This window comes from Cuculus canorus, chromosome 3 (assembly GCF_017976375.1).
Source record: "Cuculus canorus isolate bCucCan1 chromosome 3, bCucCan1.pri, whole genome shotgun sequence".
Classification (NCBI taxonomy): domain Eukaryota; kingdom Metazoa; phylum Chordata; class Aves; order Cuculiformes; family Cuculidae; genus Cuculus; species Cuculus canorus.
The window spans coordinates 76,094,802-76,117,649 of NC_071403.1; the positions used below are offsets into that span (position 1 = coordinate 76,094,802).

At 41.6% G+C, this 22,848-nt stretch overlaps 1 protein-coding gene across 2 annotated transcripts in view; it reads left to right on the forward strand.

Annotated features, from left to right (window-relative positions):
• The window catches only part of KIZ (kizuna centrosomal protein), a 56,140-nt gene extending 33,292 nt beyond the window's left edge, over positions 1-22,848 (forward strand). For both annotated transcript variants that reach the window (XM_054062091.1, XM_054062092.1), the window contains exons 10-13: positions 1,736-1,895; positions 12,457-12,556; positions 20,771-20,814; positions 22,624-22,848. In XM_054062091.1, coding sequence (XP_053918066.1) covers positions 1,736-1,895; positions 12,457-12,556; positions 20,771-20,814; positions 22,624-22,727 — 408 coding nt within the window. In that variant the 3' untranslated portion in view covers positions 22,728-22,848. The remainder of the gene's footprint in view (positions 1-1,735; positions 1,896-12,456; positions 12,557-20,770; positions 20,815-22,623) is intronic.

Sequence of the window (22,848 nt, forward strand, 5' to 3'; positions counted from 1 at the left end):
TTGTTCCTGTGGACACGGGCCAGCTGTAGGGAGCTGGTGTAGTAAGAACACCTTTTCTGGACAGTGGGATAGTCTCTTGGCTGTGGAAGCTGTGGAATCCAGTGCCCTTTTCAGCCAAGTTATGCTCCTGTAAGAATAAGACCCGCTTGGCTGATGCAGCATGTTAGATGTCTTCATGTCCTAATGGAGATGTTGGCCCACAACACAGTCATCCTGGTCCCTGTGAGTCTGAACACCGAGTTTTGGTTGTCCTGGTGGGACCCTTCCTTCTGCTTGGATAAATTTTGTTAGACTTCACGTTGACTGCTTGTATTTGTCGGTGATGGTTCATGCTTATTTGGATGTTAAATGATTCTGCAAATAGATAAACAAAGTACTTCTGGTGTGAGAAATCCACACTGAGATAAACTACTACATGGGAATTAATTTATTTCGATAGTAAAGATTTCCCAATCCTGCCTGTAATATAAGGCATTCTTTAAAATTAAGAAAAGGAGACTTAAAATACCTGTTTTTAAGATGAAGTAGCAGTTTGCTTGCATTGTTTTTTGTAGGAAGGTTTCCCACATGTAAGTTTAATAGAAAGAAAAAAATCTAGCAAGCTATTTTCTTAAGATGGAAAAGTTGCCATTCTGGGCTCCTGACAAAATATGGATTAATGAAGAGGGAGCAGATGCAGGAGAATAAAACTTTCTCATGATTCCAAAATGTTTTAGCTTGAAGCCATTCCATACTCTCAGGTTGGTACATATAAAATAAGTTACAAAACATAGAGTTCTCTGAGATGTTGCTTCTCATTGCTGAAGGCTTCTTGTTTTATTAAACGATTAGATAATTAGAGCAGAAAATCTAGATTATAAAGACTCAAATCTATATTTCTGTTAGAAAATAAAGCCTAATGGAACACCCTACAAGTAAAGAGGAGGTAGGAAGGATGCTCGAAATGCCTTTGCTTCTCTTTGTAAAATAAATGCCAGGAGGGATGATGTCTCCTGCTCTTGGGAGGAGCTTTATAAAGCCACACACAGTACTTTTGACACAGGTGAGTGATAACCTAAGAAATGCTTGCTTTGTTTCAAGCCTGCTTTTCACTCAGCTGTATTTACAGTACATTCAGCTCCCTGTAAAGGCACTGGCTTCCAACTTAAATGTATTTTTGATGCAAAAAAATAACTACAGAGGGCTGAACAGTGCTGCTGCAGAGCACTGTATGCAGAGGCAGGAGAGAACTAACTTTATGAATGTGCAGGAATAACAGAGACAAAAGTTGGAGTCATACTCAGCTGGGGGCAAGCTGTGCATCACGTTCTCTACCTTCAGGTTCATGGGTCTCAGCGTTGTTTTAAGCCGCAGCTACTGCTGGCATCATGGGTTAACTTGCCTTATTGCTGCACCTCTGCAACGGAGAGATTTCTTTTCAGTCTGTTGCTGTTGTAGCATATATGCTGCACTCTTCTGTTTTGTTTACCCTGAATGCGTGAGACAAGGAATAGGGAGAATTTCCAGCAAACATAATGATTAAAAGAATAATTCAAAGTTTGTGGGACTTCAAGGCAGAATGCAATTCCTGAGCTCTGATTTACCTCAGAGGTAATTTAACGTCTAACAAAAAACACCCTGGAAACAGATTACACCTTGAAGTATAGATTAGCTTAAATGTATGTTGGGAAGCGCTCGAGATGAAGGACAATAGGGCTGTGGTTATTTTTTTTTTTTTCTTTTTTTAATACCGCAGGCTCTCCCTGTATTAAAAGAGGTCCTTCCAGAAGAGTGTGGGGATAGGTCGTCTATTCAGAGTAATGAACCATCTTACAGCTCGCCATCGATCCCAAATGACAGCAGGGAAATAAAGCAGGCAAAACACGTTCCCCAGCTCACCGACGCAGGAGAAGAAGGTAACAAGTGTTAAAAGGTCCAGCTGTGTGCTCAAAGTTACTGTTCTTCTCCGTACATATATATATGTATTTTCTACCCAAATGTGCAGGGCACTGTGTTATAGCAACCGGGGGGTTAGGGGATTTTCCCAAGTATCTCAGTATCGCTCGTCATTCTTGTTACTTCTTAAAATGAGTGATACCTATTGTGACTATTTTTTCCTTTAGGAATAGAAAAGCAAGCCTTGTGGGATTTGTTAAAAATGGATCTATAGGTATAGATGTGCATGTATGTAAAAAATGTCTGCCTTTTAGAAATTGTGGGATATATTTGTTGCCCTTTATTGGAAAGCCAGACCGCAAAATAAGTTTCTGACATTAAAAGGGTTTATACTGAGAAAGGTGTGCAGTGCCGTTTCAGAACTTAGAATGTGAACACATTTGTGAAAACCCAGTTAATTTCTTTAGATAAGGAAGTAATGTATTAGTTCAGTGTAATAACTGGCAATGACAACATGCTTGATCTGCCCTCAGAGCACCCCTTACATCAAAGTCTGGAAGAGACAGGCAATTGCGTTGCAATGCTCTTTACACAGCAAATGTAAACAAACTGCTTTAGGCCTCCTAAATTCACGCGACTTTTATCCGCGGAGGAGACAGAGGCTTTGATTTAAACTAATTTTCCGCAGTCGGTATGATATATGCTGCTGCTGTCGGGCTGCCGGATGAGATCGCAGAGTTACTGTGGGTTGTTTGTTTCCTAAATCCCATTGGGTCTTAAATTATTTAAGACATTTGGTTAGCTTGTCCTTTTCTCTGGAAGCTACAGAGAGGCAGGGTAGCCTTGCCTGTGAGGAAAGTTCACAGTAGGCGCCTCTTTTAAGAATGGTAATGGATAGTTTAGATCAATAAACAGGAGATAACAAAAGTGAGAAATTAAAGGGAGTAGGGCTTAAAAGCAAACAAACCAGTCTGATCATTGTGACTTTGAAATGTGTTTCATTATGGTGTGTTCACATCCAGAAGTCACAAGCTGGTGTGAAGATGAGAGCAAAGAAGAAAACATGGTCGAAAAGATTCCTATTACAGGTGAAAGTAATGGCTGCATATTAACCTCAAATCCAGTATTCAACTTTATTATATAATCAAAACATGTCATTTTAGTGGTTTGGGTCCACTAATAGTGAGTAAATTCAGCTACTACATACTGAGCACAAAGATTAAACGTAAGATCATAAAGTCCATGCTTAATGTTAACATAAACCAAGATGGAAAATAACAGTGCCTATTTAATTCCTTGTAATCATGTTATACATTTAAACCATGTGAATATCCTGTCATTTAGCCTTTCAGGTCTCGGTATCAGTGTTACAAAGGTCAGTCTCCATGGGGAAGATCCAGTAATTATATGGCAAACTACAGATGTTTCTGATTTGATTCTTTTCTTTTCTCGAGTAATTGAATGTGTATGATTAGAATAAGCACAGGGAAAAACCCCACTAGCTGGGAAGCCTTTGCCTCTGTTACAAAAGCTGCCTGATAACACAAATTTTTTTACCAGTAAAGGTTTTATCAAGATGTGTTCAGATCCTCCCGCAGCAGATGTAGGAGGCTCACTTAGGATACTGAGATGTTGCTGCTTTTTGGTCATAGGCTGTCAATAACGCATCAGTATGCAGGGCAGGACTCTTTGCAATGAGTCTCAATTTGTTTTTGCCTGGTTTTGTAAAGTGATGGACTGCTTCCTTATGAATTTTGGTGTTTGGCTAAATCTTTATCTATGCAGGTGTGTACTCTGACAGAAAGGTGCGAGGGCATCTGCTTATGCAACGCTCACTGTTGCTTTTCTGCTCTTTTATGGCTTCAAAATAGCCTGTCTTTCAGAGAGCAATTCATTTCTCTATAGAGGTTTTCCTCTGCTGCTTTTTGAGCCTAATTTGCAGTTGAAATATAAAAATGTGCTTCTCGTATTCCTGAATTATACTGCAGCAATAATATTCCTATATTAGCCCAATAAAACTTAGGGTTTTTTTATTTTCTGGAGAATAGAACGCTTTGCATTTTCTTGCCTCTTACAATGTCCCTTCAGTCATACATGACAACGTATTTTAAAACATGAATTGCATTGATTTTTCAAAGGAATTAAAAGCCACTTAAATCTTTTTCATGGGACAAAACACACTTTTCATTTGGAAATTAATCTAAAACTTTGCAAATCTTGGGATTGGTTTGATTTTATTTCTAATTTAAGAGGATACAGATTTGACCGTGGGAGTTTAAGCGCTCTAAACTGTGGAGAGTCCCAGCAAGAACATCATCAGGAATGGTGACTCTCTCCAACTACTGCTATCACTGATGCTATTTTTTTTGTTTTTAAGGAGAGTCCTGGCTGTTCAGTTTGGATCTCTGTAACAGCCCATGCTTTTGGTTTCCTTCTGCCCACCCTGAATTTTATGACTTACCAGTACTGGTTTTAGCTGATTTTTGTGTACAGATGTGTCAGGGAATTTTCTACTGCAGTTTTTCACGGTGGAGACCCTGATGGTCTGTACATACGTCAGACATCAGCTGGTCAAAAGCCAAGCCACAATGGACATCCACCTTCTCCCATACCTTTCTTACTGAATGAGCATGAAAGTATTAATAATTCCTATTTGTAAAAACACTGAGAAACTCTCCCTAACCTAAACACTGAAACCAGTGACTCCAGTTTAAAACCCATTCTTTCTGAATCTGCTTTATTTACTGCTCATTGGAGCACATTTCCAGTAGCCAGTGGTCACATTGTCTCTAGAAGTGAGGCTTTTCATATCTCACTTGAAAGCAAAGTTGCTGCTTTCAGATGTGGTTCATCTTCAGGCCATGATCTCCAGGGTTCTTGTTCTCTTCTGGCTCCTCACCCTTCCAGGCTAGTGCTCTTTTTCCTTTTTGCTCATCATTATTTGCAGTAGGCTGAGCCCCCAGAGCACTGAAATTGTTCAGTGCCTAAAATACGGGCAGCATCTCTGTCGGTTGTCTTCTGGGCTCAAACGACTTGTTTGCAGGTTTGGCTTTGTGGTTTTGGATGAACTCATACTTAATGCCCATTCTATATGTGACCATTTTGCTGTACAACGTTTTCTAAGCTTAAGGGTTACAAATTGGGTGGGGAGCACAGTACCTGCTGCGTTCTTTAAGGGTTTTAAGTGTTGGTTCGGAAAACTGGAAGCCTTAGGGCACTTCATTGGGAGAGTTGGGTGGAAATGCTTCTGTGATGGCACTTTACAAATGCTTCTATAGTTCTGATTTATTTCTCTTCTGCTTATGTTTCAGAAAAAAACCCCCAAATATTTATTTTAATGTTCTGCAAACATTACGGAAGTGTCTGTATTTTGTCTTTAATGCCTGTAGAGGAGGAAGGAGATAGGTGTGTGTGAAAAGGGCTGCTTTAGAGTCATAGCCGGTGTGGTATTAGATATCCCTTAAAGACAGCCTGTGTTGGTACCTGAAACTGCTCGTGCAACGACTGACTTCACCAAGAGCTCTTCTAAACAGAGACTTAGGCTGAATCAACCGCTGACCTGCTCTCATCACTGGCAGGATGCTTTTGCAAACCCATAGTCAGCTGGGGGTGTGGGTGCGGTACAGCTCATAGTGTAAAGATGATTTCTTTCCTACAGCCTTCTCCTAAGCTTGTGGAAGGCTATCTTGTAATAATTGACTTTAAAAGGATTATATTTTGTGTATGATCTCTCCCAGAGAGGAGTTACCTATTAGTAGCAATCTCATTTTATACCAGGTTATATGAGGATAGAGAAGAATATGTGGGCTCGTTCTCATTTTCTTCGTGAATGCTTTGTTTTTTATCTTGGGAAGACATGTAAAAGAACTCATTCAGCTTTTTTTGCTGTTCCTGAGGTAGGTGAATAACGTGAGATTAAAAAGAAAGGATGAAATCCATTATTTTTTGTTTTGCTGGATGACTGTTGAAGAGTCTCATTTATGAGTAGGGAACTGCTGATTTTATTGAAGGGGCAGGTTTGTTAAATCTTTAGCAAAACCAGATTCTCTCCCTACCCTTCATTGATGTCTTTGATTTAAATAGATGTTAAAGCTATAAAGCATTTGAATAAAAATGGCGTTACTTCTTTACTCATCAGACTTCATTTTCATGACATATTGAATGCCACCTTCCATCTGCTTTCCAGGTATAAAATCTCTAATGGAGAAGAAAAGGAGGAAAAACCTCTCAAGAAGAAAAAAAAATTAGCCCTTCTTTATATATTGAGGGGGAACATGAAAGGGCACAAAGCCGATTCCGCTTTCCTTTTTAGGTCACCTTTAATGAGCCAATAATCCTGCCAACACTTCTCTCACGCCCACGCGTCCTTCCTGGTGAGGCTGTCCTTTGAGCGTGAAGTTAAAAGGTTCCCAAGGTTCTGCTTGGAGTGCACTAATGAAGGCATTAATAAGTTTACCCAACTTTTTGCTTCATTCAATATCAACCTATTTGCAACTGCTGTTACGAAGAAAGCTCATCTATATGTTATTAATTGCTGTGGCCATTATGGTCTCACAGAACAACCTTGGGTAGTTCACACAAGATTGTATGTTTTCCTTAAATTAGTTTGGATTACATGCTCCCATAGGTGATATTTTACACTGCTCACGTGTAAGTTCCTGAAAGACCTCAGAGTCTTTTTATAGTTAAGAATTCCAGGTGAAAATTCTTCTTCAGTCTTTTAAACAGAGGCAACACCTCTGTGTATTCTCAGTGTATGGCTTGCTCCATTGGGATTTCCTGAGTCCACTGGTCATCCACTTGTCTCGTCTTGAGAGGACAGGTTCGTATGCTGGTACATTATTATGATAAGAGTATTTTATCCTTTTTCATTTAAAGGAAGGAGGATGATACTTGTTGGTATTTGATCTGCTTCTGGACACTGATTACTGCAGTGTTCTGCTCAGGTTTTAATTTGGAGATTTCCATCTATTCGCTCTCCTGGGAGCACATCCTTCTATCAGATTTGCAGGTAGCCTTTATCCTCTCTCTGTATGTAAGTTTTTTGCTTTATCACAAGGGAAATTGGTGTGAGTAAGAGCCTCTGGAATTCGCACCTCTGGTCCCCAGGCAGAGGTGTGCACGTTTGTGTGCTGGCAGTGGCATAGCAGTTGACAGCCCACCTTTAATCCTATGTAGCTCAATGTTGATGATCAGCAAGTGCAGTAATTAGCATTAATGTGGTGGAGGAGCTTGTTCAGATTTGAAGTTCCTCTGGGCAGGAGCTATCATTAGTTTTCTATTTTGGTCCAGGACCTAGCAGTGTGGCAGCCCAGACCTACCAGGACTTCTGAATGCGAATGCGGTAACTATTGCCAAGGTAACTGTAAAACTACACAGCTTGCAGGCTCAGCTTATCCCGATAATATTCCTTTCAAGGCATTATTGACTTTGAAGTCTAGTGACAGCTGAAATACCCAAGCTGCTAACTATTTTGTTGGTGATAAAAGCACACAGAAAAAGCAAAGTTCCTTTTGGTGTAGGCTTTCACTCGTGTCTGGGAGGAAGATGCATATATGTGTCTGGTTTGAGTCTGTGAAAACACTGGGTTCTTTTGCCCTCCAAATACCTCTGTTCACATACAGGATTATTGATTGTTATTGGAAATAATGAATGATAGCTCTTTATAGCTTTTGAGTGCACACAAAGTGCTCTTGTTCCTCTCCTGGCAGAGCAACATCTACTACTTCTATGCCTTGCTTATGTGCTTCGCAACTTAGGTGGAAGATTGCAGCTTGGCTCACAAACTGTATGGGCTACACATGAACCCTGTGATGAAGGCAGTGGTATTTCTGTTTTCCCAGTCTGCATTTTAAAAACCAGCAATGTAGTGAGCTACCTCTCCCATTTTCAGACAGGCAGAGGCAAGCACTTGGGGATCATTCATAGAAAGATGACTTGGTGCCTGCAGGTGACACTTTTATGCTGGGACTCTGGCTGCAGGAGAGGGCTTTGATGATAAAAAGTGTGAGCTGCGTCCTCTGTGAGAGAGTGGTAATACAATGGGCAAGATATAAATGTTGCAAGGATGAGGCCAAGAGCTGTCTTATCTTGTTATTTGCAGAGAATTGCATAGCATCGCATTTTTAGCCACTAAGAATTGGTAGATCCAGCAACCCAGTCCATAGGGGGAACGCATGGAGAAAATACCTTCTTTTCAGTTCTACTGTGGTGCAGTGTGTTCTGGGTTAAAGATCGCTAACTTTGGCAGAACAAAATAATAGTGGTTCGTTATGCAACGACAGTGTTTTTTTTCTGGGAATTGTTTGCTAATGAAGAAAACTACACCCACTTTGTTCAGAACCAAATTGTAAAAGCTGACATGAAAGCTACTTTGACTCATGCCGACTGCACGATTAATTCAAAGTTGAAAAGTGTGGAGTGTTTTTAATTAATAGTGGTATCGCAGATCCTTTGCTCCTTCTGAGTGGAAGGAATAATGCACAGTGAAAAGACTTGAGGAGAGCGGTGTTGTCTGGGACACAGCAGTGCCCATTCTGCTGCAGTACTGCTGGAATGATTAAGAACTTTCCATTATTAACATCCTAGTTTGAGTTTAAAGACCGAGTTTTATCAAGCTTGTTGAGTTGTGTCTGTGCAGCCTGGGCTTGGCCATTCAGACTGAGTAAATGCCCAAAGAATCCAGTCTGTACAGCCTCACCCCTGTGTGCCTACATTGTTTCTAGGGTGTCTTCTGAATATGAGAGCTGGTGGTCTGGTGAGGTCACTCCATCCAAAAACATCTTAGGAAGACAACGTCAAGCAGATGGCATATCTTTTTTTTATTCAATGTAATTTACTGAATTTGGATGGGAAAAAGAGAGGTGCTTTTTAGCCAGCCTGTGTTCAGGCCAGGAGATGTTACAAGACACCGTCAGGTGCTGCTGCTCTCCAGCAGTGCTGTTGCAGCCCACAGCTCTCCTCTTGCCTCTGCTTCCTGGTGCCGCTGCTCCCTGCTGAATGTTTTCTGTGATGCTGGCAATTATTTTATCCAAGGGTTTCAGTCTGCACGCTGCTGATGGGATCTAAACTGATCGTTTTCTTTTTGCCTCTTCTCCATTTGGTGCATCTCTCTTGCCAGGGCTATTGTATTGTGCTGTGTGCTCCCGGAAAAACGTATGTTTGTGCTTCAGCACAGTGCGCCTCTATCTATCTCCAGCCTGCGACAGGGAAGGGTGCACTTGGCTGTTATAACATGGTAAGGTAGACGCATCTGGCAAAAGAAACAATAGAAATACACACACATAGACCAGAATAAAAGTGTCTTTTTGAACTAGGTTACACTTTCCCTTAAACATGATGATCAGTTTTGCGAAGGCAATGAAATGAGGAGTAATGGTTTTAAGCGGAAAGAAGGGAGATTTAGATTAGATATTAGGAAGGAATGCTTTACTGTGGAGGGTGGTGAGGCACTGGCACAGATTGCCCAGAGAAGTAATGGCTACCCCTTCCCTGGAGGTGTTCCAGGTCAAGCTGGATGAGGCTTTGAGCAACCGGATCCAATGGAAGGTGTCCCTGCCCATGGCAGGGAGATTGAAACTGGATGATCTTTAAGGTACCTTCCAACCCAAACCATTCTATGACATACACTGATCTGCATAAGCATTTTATGGCACAATGCACTTCTATCGGGACTGAAGGAAAGTGCTTAAGGGCTTTCCTTCCTAGCAGCATATTTCTTCTATCTTCTCTTCTCTTCTCTTCTCTTCTCTTCTCTTCTCTTCTCTTCTCTTCTCTTCTCTTCTCTTCTCTTCTCTTCTCTTCTCTTCTCTTCTCTTCTCTTCTCTTCTCTTCTCTTCTCTTCCCTGTACATTGTACCAATTACTTGTGCTTCCTGGGCGAAGCAAGTATTGCCATGTGTCCAGGCTGGGCTGGTTTTGTTGTCAGTGCTGCGTGTCTGTAACCAAGACTCTTCCCTTCCTCCAACTTACAATGTGGATGTGTTGTTGAAGGCATGAGGATTAAGCAGATGAGTGAGGTAAGAGGAAGTAAGAGCCAGGTGATTGCTCAGCACACAAAGCAGTGATTGCTGCACACCAAATGCTTGCACGTTGTCAGGCTCTTCATGGGCGCCACAACCCAGATGAATCATCACAGCAGGCTTTCCAGGGAGGTGCACTGGTGGGCTCAGGAGTTCTTAGAAGAATCTCCCATTTCTGTAGGGTATGTAGGATGTAAGTCAGCACAACGATGCTCGAGGGGAATGAACGGACTAATTGGCAAGGCAGTCTGGTGTTACTAGAAGAGAAGTGGGAACTGATAGCCCAGCATTGTATTATAGTTGACTGCTGGGCTTTGAGGGGTCTTAAAGGCGAAGAACAAGTAGTTTATCTTACTGTTAGACGTAGTGAAGGAAGGGGAAACAGTGGAGGCACAAAGAGCATGGAGGAATAGTCTTTTGAGGCTGATATGCATGCAAAAGCAGTAAGGAGATCAGAATGATGGCAGAGGCTCAGATTGAGTTTTGATAGAGCTGGTAAAGATCTGAACTTTGAAGTGCCAACAGGAAAGGTGTGATAGGTATGCCTGGATAAAAGATGAGCTCCATGTCACTGCCCTGAGAGGCAGGAAAAGCATTAAACAGCAACAGGGCAGTTCCTTGTGCACAGGTAGAAGCTCTTCCCTGAGTCTGCAGATCTGGAGGGGACCCCAGTCAACAACAAGCTCAGTACGGGGTCCCTGATCAGGGTGGAGTTCCCAAGCTTAGCCTGAAACAAAGGGAAGGCTTTGAGAGGCATACATCAGATGCAGCTACTTAACCAGTGTGTGAACATCCTCTGAGCTACCATCTGCTCTGGAAACTCTTACCTGTTGTGGTGGGGAAGGAGGAAAAGCATTCAGTCCAATAACAGACTGTAACAAGGTGGATGTGTCCCTCTGCATGTTCAGGGCTGAGACAGGAAGGGTGGTTAGAGCTGACGATTTGTGTGGAGGCCATTTGCTTCATATTCTCATTCACAAAAGGAGCAAACCATGGATGTGCCAGGGCCATGTCTGAGGGTGCATGTAACTGGACTTTGAACATATGCAGAGTCTCTGGCTTGTGGTTTTCTGTTAGCTGAGTACAACTTGCTTTGTACAAGGCTTTCCCGAGGCAGAAGGAAAGCCCCTCCTTTCTAATGAAGGAAGGTCTGCTCTATCCCCAGCAAGAAGTGAGCATGTAATTTCTACCGTGTTGTATGTTGTAGTTTGGGTCTGTACATGAGGAGCCCTGAAGAATACACCTATGTTAAGAGCTTTTCTGCTGGAGTGAAAAACGATTTCTGGGAGTTCTGACTTGATTAAAGTAGCTTGTTTTGCTTTCCCAAAGTGATGCACAAACAAGCACTGAATATTTGTTCCTGCAGGTCCCTGCTTCTCTGCACATGTGAAAGAGAGAGAGTTGCCGCCTTTTTTTTTTTTTCCTTCTTTATTTTCCTCTCCATTCTTGATTTTTCTTTTTTTGCCTTCATGTGTTCTCTGGGAAGCAGTCAGAATTTATTCTGCAAAGCCGCATGCTGCTGCACTGCTGCTCCTGTGCTTGAGCTCTGCCATCCTCTGTGCCAGTCAGGCATCTTGCAACTCTTTGCTGGAAGCACCTGAGAGTGGCCAGGTTTTGTGCCACTAAAATCCATGCAGAGAGTGGTGTGATCCACTGGAGCAGACTGGTAACATGCATGGCCAGTGAGAAAGTAGGTGTGTCTGACATGTACAGAAATACTAAATCGTCCTGGCTTGGAATGAAGTTGATAACAGTCGGGGCTTGTTTATAATTTCAGTACTAATATATATGTGCAAAGTAGCCTTTTAAAGTGGGATTTGTACTTGAGCATCGCATTCTTTGGAAACAAGTACAAAGATGAACAATTGTACAATTCCAGTGAATTAATTCATTTACTACTTCTTTTTTTAATCAATCTCGACAGAATGGAAGTGAGAAGACACAGAGCAGGGAGAAAGGAAAGAAAAGAATGCATGGATTAAAGATTTTGAAATAGTTGCGTGTTTCGCTGTTTAAGTCATAAAAATACTAAGATTTGTCTCCCAAATGCAACTCTTAATTCAAGAGAATGGCTGAAAATACTGATGTATCAAATAATATTAAGAAAAGGGAAAGAAGAATAAAAATAACCTTGCTTCCTGATTAACTAAAGTAAATGAGATCTTGGGGATTAAAAAGAAAAGAATAAAAGGACCCCAGAAATCCTCTAAGTTTTGCTAAAACTTGCCATGATGCAATATAGCTCTTAGAATCGCAGTGTTCATTCTTTTTTCTAAAATTTTACAATTCACAAGGAATCATTGTCAGATAAATTAATTAATAATGAAGGAGTCATGTTTTAAGTGTTTTTAATTAATTTCTACTTAATCATGAGTAAAAAATCCTGAGATATCATACCTGCGTGATATGTGCTTGTCTCTCAACTTTTTCATCAAACCAAGAGTGTGGCCATTCTGTGCCTGTATTTGAAAATAAGAGTGTGTTGCTGCTGGGGACTTAGCACTGCTGTAAGGTCCAGCCCCTACTACTTGAAAATTTTTATTTCATGTTTTGCTTAACAGGTTGGGATAGCAGCGATAATAGTTCCGAAGAAAAAGCAAGCCGAGAAATTCATTCAGAAACTAATTTTCCATTGAACGAAAGAAGTCTTCCCTTCTCAAGGTAAATCATTAAATCCTTTAACATTTGAAAAGCTTCTGTAGAATGAGAAACGTTGACAGAAAAGGAGTGAAGATCGAATTATTTTATTTTTTCACTTGGTCTAGGGTTAAGGTTTGTATTTATGTTTATCTAATAAAGCATCTTAAACTTTGGTACACCTTAGAAAATATTTGTGCCACAGCCAAGTATTGTTTTGCAGCTGTTGTTTTCTCATTTTAAGACTCAATTGACATCTCAGTGAACCACAAATTAGCGTGTACAGCTGCTCTCAGTAGGGCTACTCAGGGGCCAGACAATAGGAGTTGTCAGGAGAGGGGCAGACATAACACATAAAGTCTTCAAGAAATAAAGTGGTGGGTTTCTTCTCCGTGCATCCGAGATGTAAACTAGCTGTAACTGGATAATGCTTTTCATGGGCTTGGGGCTTTGGGGGTTTTATGTTTGATACTCATGTATTTACCACGTCTTGCTTGCTTTCACAAGGAGTATGTTTAATTAATGGCCTTATGTGTACAGAAAGGACGCTGTTTGTTGGGTTTTTTTACCTTAAAAAAAAAATAAGTTAGTTTGTGGTTTTTTTAAACAACATCCATTCCGTTTGGATCCCTAAGCAGTTCTGTGGGATGTTCCTTGTATTCTTCATCGGCGTGTAATGGTAATCAAACAGCAGCAATCAAATTAGCCGTCAAGGAGCAGCAGAAAATAGGATATAACACAGCCATCTCATGAAATATTGGCTAGGCTTTAGATCCTTATCTTCTCTTATTAGAACAGCCTGGCAAGTGCGTGCTGCTGCTCTACCACTCCAGGTCTGAGAACTCCATCCGTAGCACTCAGAAAGAGACTTTAAAGCATTTTAATGAATTTTTAACTCCTTCTGTTTAAACAGCACTGTCTTCCTGTAGTTTTTTTTGTTGGTGAGGTCACTTTTGAGAGGAGGTACAGTTCCAGTTTTGCAAATATTGTTCTGCATTTTGTGTGGAAAAGAGTATTTCTGTAGTTCACATACAGTAAATAAAGACAAGTTGTAATACAACATTGATGAATGATATTCATGCTTTTGTTTAGGATTAATTCTTGTAGTTTCATGTTCAAACTCATTTCTTTTTATTTTCAATGTTTCAAACCCTACTGCTTAATACTATGAAATGCAAGTGTGCTCCTAGATTGGAATTTTTAAAATGCTAAAACTTAGCCATTCACTGAAGCACAGAACAGCAGAAGGAGAAGGATCGGGCGCTGAGCAACTTGCTTTACAGGATCACTGTTAAACAAGTGAATAAAATACATGTAATTTAACAGGAACTGTTTTTAAAAAAAAAGTCTTTTTTTTAGTTAGAAAAGGTCTCCCAAGTTTTTTCCCTCTTGATATTGCTCTGCTCAATAATAAGGCGTTCATCGACTTCGAAATTTTTCAGATGCTATTCCTAAGGCGTATATTTTTTCCACTACTGTGTTTTGGGTTTTTTTTTCAAATTCTTATTCGCAATAGTTATTAAAGTCATTCACTCTGCCCTGTAATTTCATGCCTTTCGTGTGCCGATGCACAATGATGCTACTTTAAAAAGAATCTATTCCAATGGCGTAAAGTCAGTTTTTCTAAATTATTCAAAACCAAAGCAGCCCTCTAAACATGAAGTTTGGTAACAGCCCTTGTGTTTGGGCACTCTGTGGACATGGAGAGTGGCAAAAACAGTGAGAAAGAGGGAGAAAGGGAAGGGGAGTCCGGCTGCTTGTTTGCGGCCAGGACGCAGTGGTATTTCTTTGCTGCTCGCATTTAAGCGCTCCACTTACTGCAGTCACTTCTCGGGCTTTATTGCTTTTACAAGTGGTCTCGAAACCCACTACTTGAGAATAAACATAACTGTGTAGCGCTGTCGTGGTACTTTTTATAAATTCTTCTTTGCTCCATTTTGTCACTGAGCTGATGAGTGACCTCGCTAAAGACCCTGCTGGACCTAAATAAAAAAAATGGCTTCCTCTGATGTCCTCCAGACAATAATTATGATGTGCCAGTTAAGCCCAAACTACAGCTGAGGGATTTTACTTTAAAGCAGAGGCTCGGGCGCAAAAATGCATTTATAGCTCTTTGTCTGGCACCTCATTATGTGTGGGCCTGATTCATTAAGTAATTGGTTTGCAGTTGTTTACATGAGTATTAAGGCTTTCTATTCAGCAGCCTTTGAGAGATACATTGTGCAAATGTTGCATGTTATGAATGCCGAATGAGGGGCAGGGGACCGGTCCTATTGGCTAAACACTGCGCTCTGTTGAAAAGCAAGAGAAAGAGATTGGGTGCTGCTTTGCATAGCAATGACTTTCTTAATAAGCTTTACAGATTAATACACACAAGCTATAAAAGATGCAAAGAGATACTCTTAGCACATTTATACATGCTCATTTCACTATTATGGTACTGGAGACGGGAAGAATTGAGGGCTTTCATATTCAGTTTTTCAGTGCATGTCTTCAGTGCATGAGACTTAATAGAATCCGATGTTTATTGTATTATAAATCATGGGGAAGTAGGCAGATCTGCAACAGTTTATTATTAAAGATTCTTTCAATGTAAATCTTTTTCTGCCATTGTATTTCCTACAGCAAAATCATTTTGTGGTTGAGTGGGGATGAAAGGCATAATGTACGAAGGAGTGAGTCTTAATAGGAAGCTGCTCTCCGAGTAAAGACCACTTGTTCCCTTTTGTTCGGAGGTGCATGCCAGAGCTTCCTCTTCTCCCACAAATACTGTCCTGCTCTACATTTAGCTATAAAACTACTTTTCCATGGCTTCATTTACTTTACTGAGGGAATATTTACATGCACGTAACACAACTTTCATTTGAAGAGTTAGTGTTTTGCAGCAGAAAAAAGCATGTTAAATTATACAATTACTTGCGAGGGGGAAAGGTATCAGAAGTCAGGACTGAATCTCTGTGAGAGTGGGCGGCAGGCGATGTGTGTGGCATTTTGTGGTCCTGTAGCAATGGATGCAGCCAGTGGAGGTCACTAGCTTTCTGGGTAATTCTGAATTTTTGATGCAAGCAGTTCATTTTTCTTTTGCTTGTTTGCGCTGTCTCATTTCAAAATAATCTGGAGATTAAAGATGCATTATCATCCAAGATCCAAATAACAATTTTAATTTGTTGGGACATAAACACGGTGTGAAGTATTTTAAACTTTGATTCATCTGTCTTCTGGAAGTAATGTGGTCTGGTCTCCAAAGGCTGTTTTTTAGTCGAAAGCTGCCTTTACCAAACACAGATATAATGATATGCAAATAAAAGTTGGCAGATTATAATTCATCCTCTTGATTATTCTCGGGGGGATGTTTTAACCCCAAGCCTGCTGCTCGCCAGGCGCGCCGAGGCGGGCTGGCCATCGGGGGGCACTCCGGCTCTGTGCATCCCCCCTCATCTCTCTGCATCCCCCCCCCGCCCCCCCGCATCCCTACACCCCCACCTTCAAAACCAGCCCTGACATTGCTTCACTGACTGTGGGGTGAAACCCCCTAGGTTGGCCGGGGCTCTAAGGAGAGACTCCAAAACTTTGGGGTTGGGAGAGTTTGGTGCATTTGCCAGGAAATCCAGGGAAAGTGGCAGAGAGGGTTTCCAGGCTCCTGAGAGAAACCAGAAGCCAGCCCATATCTGATTGTTTTATGCTTCTGCTGTACTTTCAGTTCTCAGATCCCTTCTGTACAAAGCTGACTGTAAATTCAAACATGTTTTTCTGACATTACAGATATTTCAGTGAGCTTTGCTTCTGAAATCTTAACAGCCAGCTGTTGCAGAAATAGTAACATTGCAGCAGCGATGCTCTGTGGATCTCGGTGAGGAATGGTCTGTGAGGACAGGCAACAACATCTCTCTCAATATATTGGCTTTGTAGTACGTAGGAAATAGAGTTTATTTTTGTGGCGATGCCCTATGCTCTTCCAACACAGCTTCATCACAGCCCTGTGATGCAGTCTTTTTGTTAGAGGTTTCTCTAGGCAAGAATGTATTTTTTTTCTTCAGTGTGGTATATCTAAATAGAGAACAATCTTAAATGTAGCTCGATAGTGATCTTTGTATCCTAAAATAAAGGTCATCCCATTTACAGTGCAATTACTTAAATTTCATATTATTACTCCAGTTCTGGCATGATGAATAAATTGGTTGGTCCATGCTGGCTTTCCAGGGTGGGGAGTACTGGGGTGATGCCCAATTTCTAGTAAAGGATCAGCAGAAAATGACAGAGCTGTCGGGCTTCTGCAGGAACTGGCGGGAAAGCATATGATCATGGAGGTACCCAGCTGAGAGCATCACATCAGAGGCGCTGCCACACAGCAGCCAGGCTTGCTTACTGCCAACAGGCTTGTAGATGCTGTCAAAAACGATTTTTAAAGATGGTCTGCAACTCTGCGTCCTCATGTATTGCCGGGGGAAGCTTCGTCTCCTCTCTTGCTGAGGGTTAATAAGCACCACCCTGCGAAAAAGAAACCCTCAGTTTCTTTTCCATGGCACGCTGCCTCGGCAGTGCATGTGTGGGACGGAGGTGCACAGGCTTCGAGCCTCTGACAAGATGAGCTGGAGTATCGGTGTTCTTGAGGCCGCTGCACTCCTCCGTGTTTTGTTTGTTTTTCTGATAAAACTTGGCATTGGGGTGGCGGTTTTTTCTCTTGGCAGCTGGGTGGTTTTTGTTGGTTTAGTGGGTTTTTTTCCCTTGATATGTGGATAGTTTTCTTTGTGTCTTGTCGTCTTTTTTTTTTTTTTTTTTGGCAATTGAGTGTCTTTTCTTTTTTTCATGGTGTTTGGGTGTCTTTTGTCACTGGACACTAAAACAGAGAGAGGTTCAACAGGTGCTTTAGCAAACAGGTACTCGGGCTGAAGTAAACATTTTCTGCTGTTTTTCAGTGAGCCACATCTATTAATTTGGTTCTTATTGGCCTGGTATTTTCCTCTTAATATTAATTTTCTTTACAGAGGGAAATATATTTTCTTGGAGCTTTTTCATTTCTTATTGTTGCAGCATCTTCAATACAAAAAGCCCATTTCAACAGAGTAAAGGAGAGATTAAAAGGCCCTTTGAAGTTAAACTGGTTTGGGTTTTTTCTTTGTTAGAGCCTGGGTTCAGTTTGGAATTATTTTAGGGAAGAAGCAAATGTGTAAATGGATATCGAAGGGTCATGACGGGGGATTAGTCGAAGCAGTCAAACTGGCCTTCCTTCATTTATGCTCCTAAAATTTCTCTGCGGAGGTCTGTGTGGTTATTGTGTGCTCAGTACGACCGATGATAACTTTCATGATTGAATTTGCCGATTTCTGAACACAATGTCGTGCAATGTAGAGGCCTTCTTGCATCTCATGAGCCTTGACTAACACTTTGGGCGTAATTCAGGAGTTTTATTCCCTGATAGAAGGCTATCTTGCAGCATTTTCCAGGGTTGGTTTGGCAGAGCTGCAATTTCCAGTCTGGCCTTTCTGATGTCCTAGCTCCATTTTCCCCATCTCCCCAGGTGTTTCTCTGTGCTGACAGCTTTCATGTCCAGCCTCTGCTGACACCACCTCTTTCTTTGACTGCAGTGTCACACTAATGCCAGGCTCCTGAAGTGCAGCGCTGTGGCTCTGTGCTGTCTGGGAGTTTTGGTAGAACACAACCATCTGTCTTTTCCCTTCTCTTATCAGCACTGACCTTTTTCTTCATGGGAAGCTGTGTCAGAAGAGGGAAGGTTTCTAGACCTTTCTACAGTCATGGTGGTCCTTCTCCACCATAACTTCTCCCAAGTAACAAGTGATAGGACAAGAGGAAATGGCCTCAAGTTGTGTCAGGGAAGGTTTAGACTGGGTATTAGGAAAAAATTCTTCACTGAAAGCGTGCTGAAGCATTGGCACAGGCTGCCCAGGGAAGTGATGGAGTCTTCTTCCCTGGAGCTGTTCAAAAAAACATGTAGACGTGGCACTTTGGGACAAAGTTTAGTAGGCATGGTGGTGTTGGGCTGATGGTTGGACTGGATGATATTAGAGGTCTTTTCCAACCTCTGTGATTCTATGAATTTTCCATGAGACCGCTGGCCTTCAGCTGGATCTGGAACACGTTGCAGTGCTTTGAGTTGTGTAAGAGGACTAATCTGCCCAAGACCTGGGCAGTCCTCCACTGGTGGTCCCATGCTCCGTGTTGTGTGTGGTGGTCCTTGGCATGGCATAGGCTCTGGGCCCAAGTGACCGGCCATCTTGTGCTTGATCTGGGCTTGAACTGCAGAGACGAGTGGAGGAAAAAATCACTCCTGGGGATCTCCTCTCATGGCAGAATAACGAGGCCCCATGCACCTCCTCTCTTGACTATGGGAGACGAATCAGCAGGCACTGGAAGCAGTAGCTGCCAGCTGCCTGATCTTGTTTGACTGAACTACTTGAAGATAAAATGATTCTTGTGCAGTCTGCCGCAGAAGTCACCTCTCAATTTGTAGCTCAGCAACAAGTGGTTTCTTGCTTTATACCAAGGGAAAAATGACGCAGCGGCCAGAGTTGCAGCCTCTTGAGCACATTTTTACAGGCTAAGCCTGGGATACATGAAGCACCTGGGAAATGCTGAGGGTCATGAAATCTCACCAAAGTGAGCAAGAGTTAAGGGCATTCAGCATGTTGCAGGACTCAACCCAGCGGCTCTGATGAAAATTTCTTCATGGAAATACCGTCAAGTAAATGCATTTGAAGAAGAAGTTGAAGTGTGATGCAGCATAGGGTTTGTCTCTGAATAAAACAGAAAGGCATTTGGATGGCGCACTAACAAAACGTCAGGGAAATATTTGAAGGCCAATGTGCTAAAGCTTTTTACCTAAAGAAATAGTAAGTTAATAATTACTTATGTCGCTGTTAAATACTCAGCTAGTACCATTAGTTGTTACTAGTGCTTAAGCCTCCATTTGGTGTCTTGATTGAACTTTGGCTATGTTTAATATACTGTTTCTGGGATTTTTTATATATCTGTGAAGAAGGAGTGCTGATGGCAGTCACAGCTTGTAGAAAAGGAATTTTATTTAAACACCGTGAGCTTTCCTTTACTTAAAAGGAGAAATTTCTGTAACATCAGTAGCTGTAACATACTGCAGCTTTGCCCTGCTTTAGGTTTAGCTTTCCAGCTGCAATCCCCAGTTCTTACCAAATACAGTGGTAGAAGATAAGCAGTGAATCGTCTCAGCTTCTTTTTTTTTCTTTCTATCACAAATGCCTCCACAATAGCAGTTAGAATGTGTTTAACTCTACACTTTAAGCGATTATGTACTAGCTGCCACATCTTTAAGCGAAATGCAGCAAATTGTATGAAATTTTTGACAGCTGATTTGAGTCCTGTTTTGACTGTGACAACGGCTTCAAATTGCAGCTTGACATTAGCTTATATTTTACTAGTTCACGCAGTAATGTCACAAATATCTCCTATTTGATCTTCCTGATTAAAATCAGCTGAAGCTTTATTTTTAGAGCTTATTGCAAGACTGTTAATATAACAGTTAATTCTCCTACATCATTGCCCCTGTGTGATTATTTCACAGCACCAACACAATACACACGCTACACACAAAAGATCAAAATGATTCCAGCTTGTTTGAGAGATTCAAAAGGGCCTGTGATGCTCTAGGCACAAGAGCAGTCATTTAACAGAACAGAATCGCAACTGCATTTACATCAAGGTAGATCAAAGGCAGCTGGGAGATTGTACATTTACATAGGGATGCGGATGATGCTATGGGAACTCAGTCGTTGGGCCAGAGGAGTCCACTGGCAGGAAGGAGAATAAGGAAGTTCAGTGAGCAGCAGTGGGGGGTGCTTTTATTTTTGTTTGGATTTTTTCTTTACTTTCTTTGCTTTATCTGAAAGGCTGCGAAAGATAGACGGAGCTCTCATCCTTTGTGCCCTGAATTCACTATGGGTGTAAATAGGCGCTGTGACCAAGGAATGACTCCAGTTCACGCTGCCTGAACATCTGGACCAGTGTCCCTCCTGCATGTTAATTTCTCCACCTTTTAAAAGACATAAAGGTGAAGAAAACATTGATGAAATAGTTATTTTTTTAGAAAAGTAGTTACAGAAGTTACTGGTTTTTCTTTAAACCATCTCACGGTTGTTTGGTTTTTTTTAAATAAGTCAACCTTTAAGTAAGTCAACTTTTCAAAATAAGTCAACATTCTTCTAATTTTGTGACAATGTGCTGATTATTTGAAATCTTCCTCTTTTATAGGACTGGAACAAGGAAGGCAACAGTAGCTGCTATAAAATCCAAAGGTAAGAAAACAGAGTTATGTTATTTAAAAATGGATGTCTTCCTAAATATAACTTATATTGTAGAAAGTCTTTAAGGACAACACTATGGAACCATATGAGCTATGAGCATAAGGGGATGGGAAGGTGTGGAATTTCCCTGTCTCAACACAAGAGCCACTAAATAGTTGACAATTGACCAGTTCTAGACCAGAGAGGACATGTTTCCTAGTGCATACGGTGTGGAAGAAGTAGAATCTTTGCTCCAGGGTTTAAATCCAGCAGTAACAAATAGTAGGTAGGAGAAAGCCTAGAGAAGGAAAAACCTGACGTTTCCTTGATCCTCCCTTTAAAATGTGGTTTGCAGAAGTGGGTGGGCACAGTTACTGTAGGTGGGCACACAAAGGTGCCTGCGCACCCATCTGTGTGTATCTGGAACAATTTTTTTCCATGAGCAAGGAGGCTTTCTTTTAAATTGGTGTTTGGGCCCTGCATGTTTTCCTTCTTCCCTGCATTTCATTTTTCCTCTTTTGATGACCGTAACAACCACTGGTGTCTGAAACCACCTCTGATCGAACCTCACATAAGTGCTAGAAGCAAGGAGCTTTACCTGGCACTCAGCTTTAGGCGCTATGCAGTCCCGAATGGTACAGAACTGGTTTGAGAGGTGGGGCACCTGAGGTGACTTAAGGATGCCATAAATGACAGCTGCTTTGGTACCATTTGAAAGGCCTCTTTCACACCTCCAGCCTGTTTCCTTCTCCTCTGGGGAGTTTCATTTTTTGGAGCCTTTCAGTGTGCTTAGCCTCTTCCCACATGTTCTGCTTGGGAGTGAGCACAGGGTACGGCTGGTGCCGCTCTGATGTTCCCTGCTGAGTGCAAACGTGCGTTCCAGGGGGCCAGGGATATAGGATGAAAGATGCAGCTGCTGCATTTGTAGATAAGATGTTTATATAGCTTGTGCCATCAAAAGCACCGAACTCATTAACAGTGCCTCAGTTACACATGAGCTGAAATTTCTGTATGAGTTGTGACAGCCTTCCCTTCTCCTGTTGCCTGAATCTCTGTTTCTGAGTCTTATGCCTCATTTGGGGCATCACAGCTATTGCACTGACTTTGGACAAACAGCAGCTTTCTGGAATGAGTTAGGAATGGGCAGAGAACACGGCTCTGTAAGTGACTGTAGGCTTGACTTACGCTTCCCCTTGTCCCACTTTTTTTCATGGGTCAAATCGGTTTATGTATTCAGGAACCATCTAGGCATACTGAGTTTAAAAGGCGTTCTTTTTAATTCAGTGAAATTATTCACTTATTCCTAGAGCTGTTTGTTAAAACCATGTGGTTTTATTTTAAGTTAATCTTGCCTGTATTTGATCCTATCTCAAAGTGGTGATTTTTCATTTGTGACATCATTGCCATTTTTATGCCAACTCTGTGATGTCATGGTTTGATTGTGACTTCAGGGTTGAGGAGAGAGAGAGAGAGAGAGAAAGTGGAACATAATAGACAAAGCTGTAATTCAGGCAGCAGCTGGTCAAGTAAATTGCTTGGAGTGGAAATATTCTCTCCAGCTACCTTGAGCAACAATGAAGTGGGACCTCTGAATGAGCCGACTGTTTGGCCACAGCAGCTCTGTTATCACAAACAATGACATGTTGACAGAAAGCCCAATCAGAAACACACACCTAGGTCTTGCAGTCTTCAAAACTCTGACCTTCTCTATAAGCCATGGTGTCTGTCTGCCTCCAGAGAGCTGTAAAAGATCAAGTCTGTGACATAAAACATTTTCCACATTTATGTTATTTAAAATTCTTGGTTTCTTCTCACCCTCAGCTTTCTGGGGCGAATCTGATGACAGCAGCTCCGAGATTGAGGCTGCTTTGCTCCCACAAACTCACAGCACAGAAGCAGATGATTTTGATGATTTCTATGATTAATATTCCCCCCGTTCACTTTTGGGAAGAAATAAACAATATCATCTTGTACGTACCGAGAGTGCCGCTGCCTGAAGTGCAGCCCATCACTTAATCATCAAAGGCAATTTAAATACAAAATAAA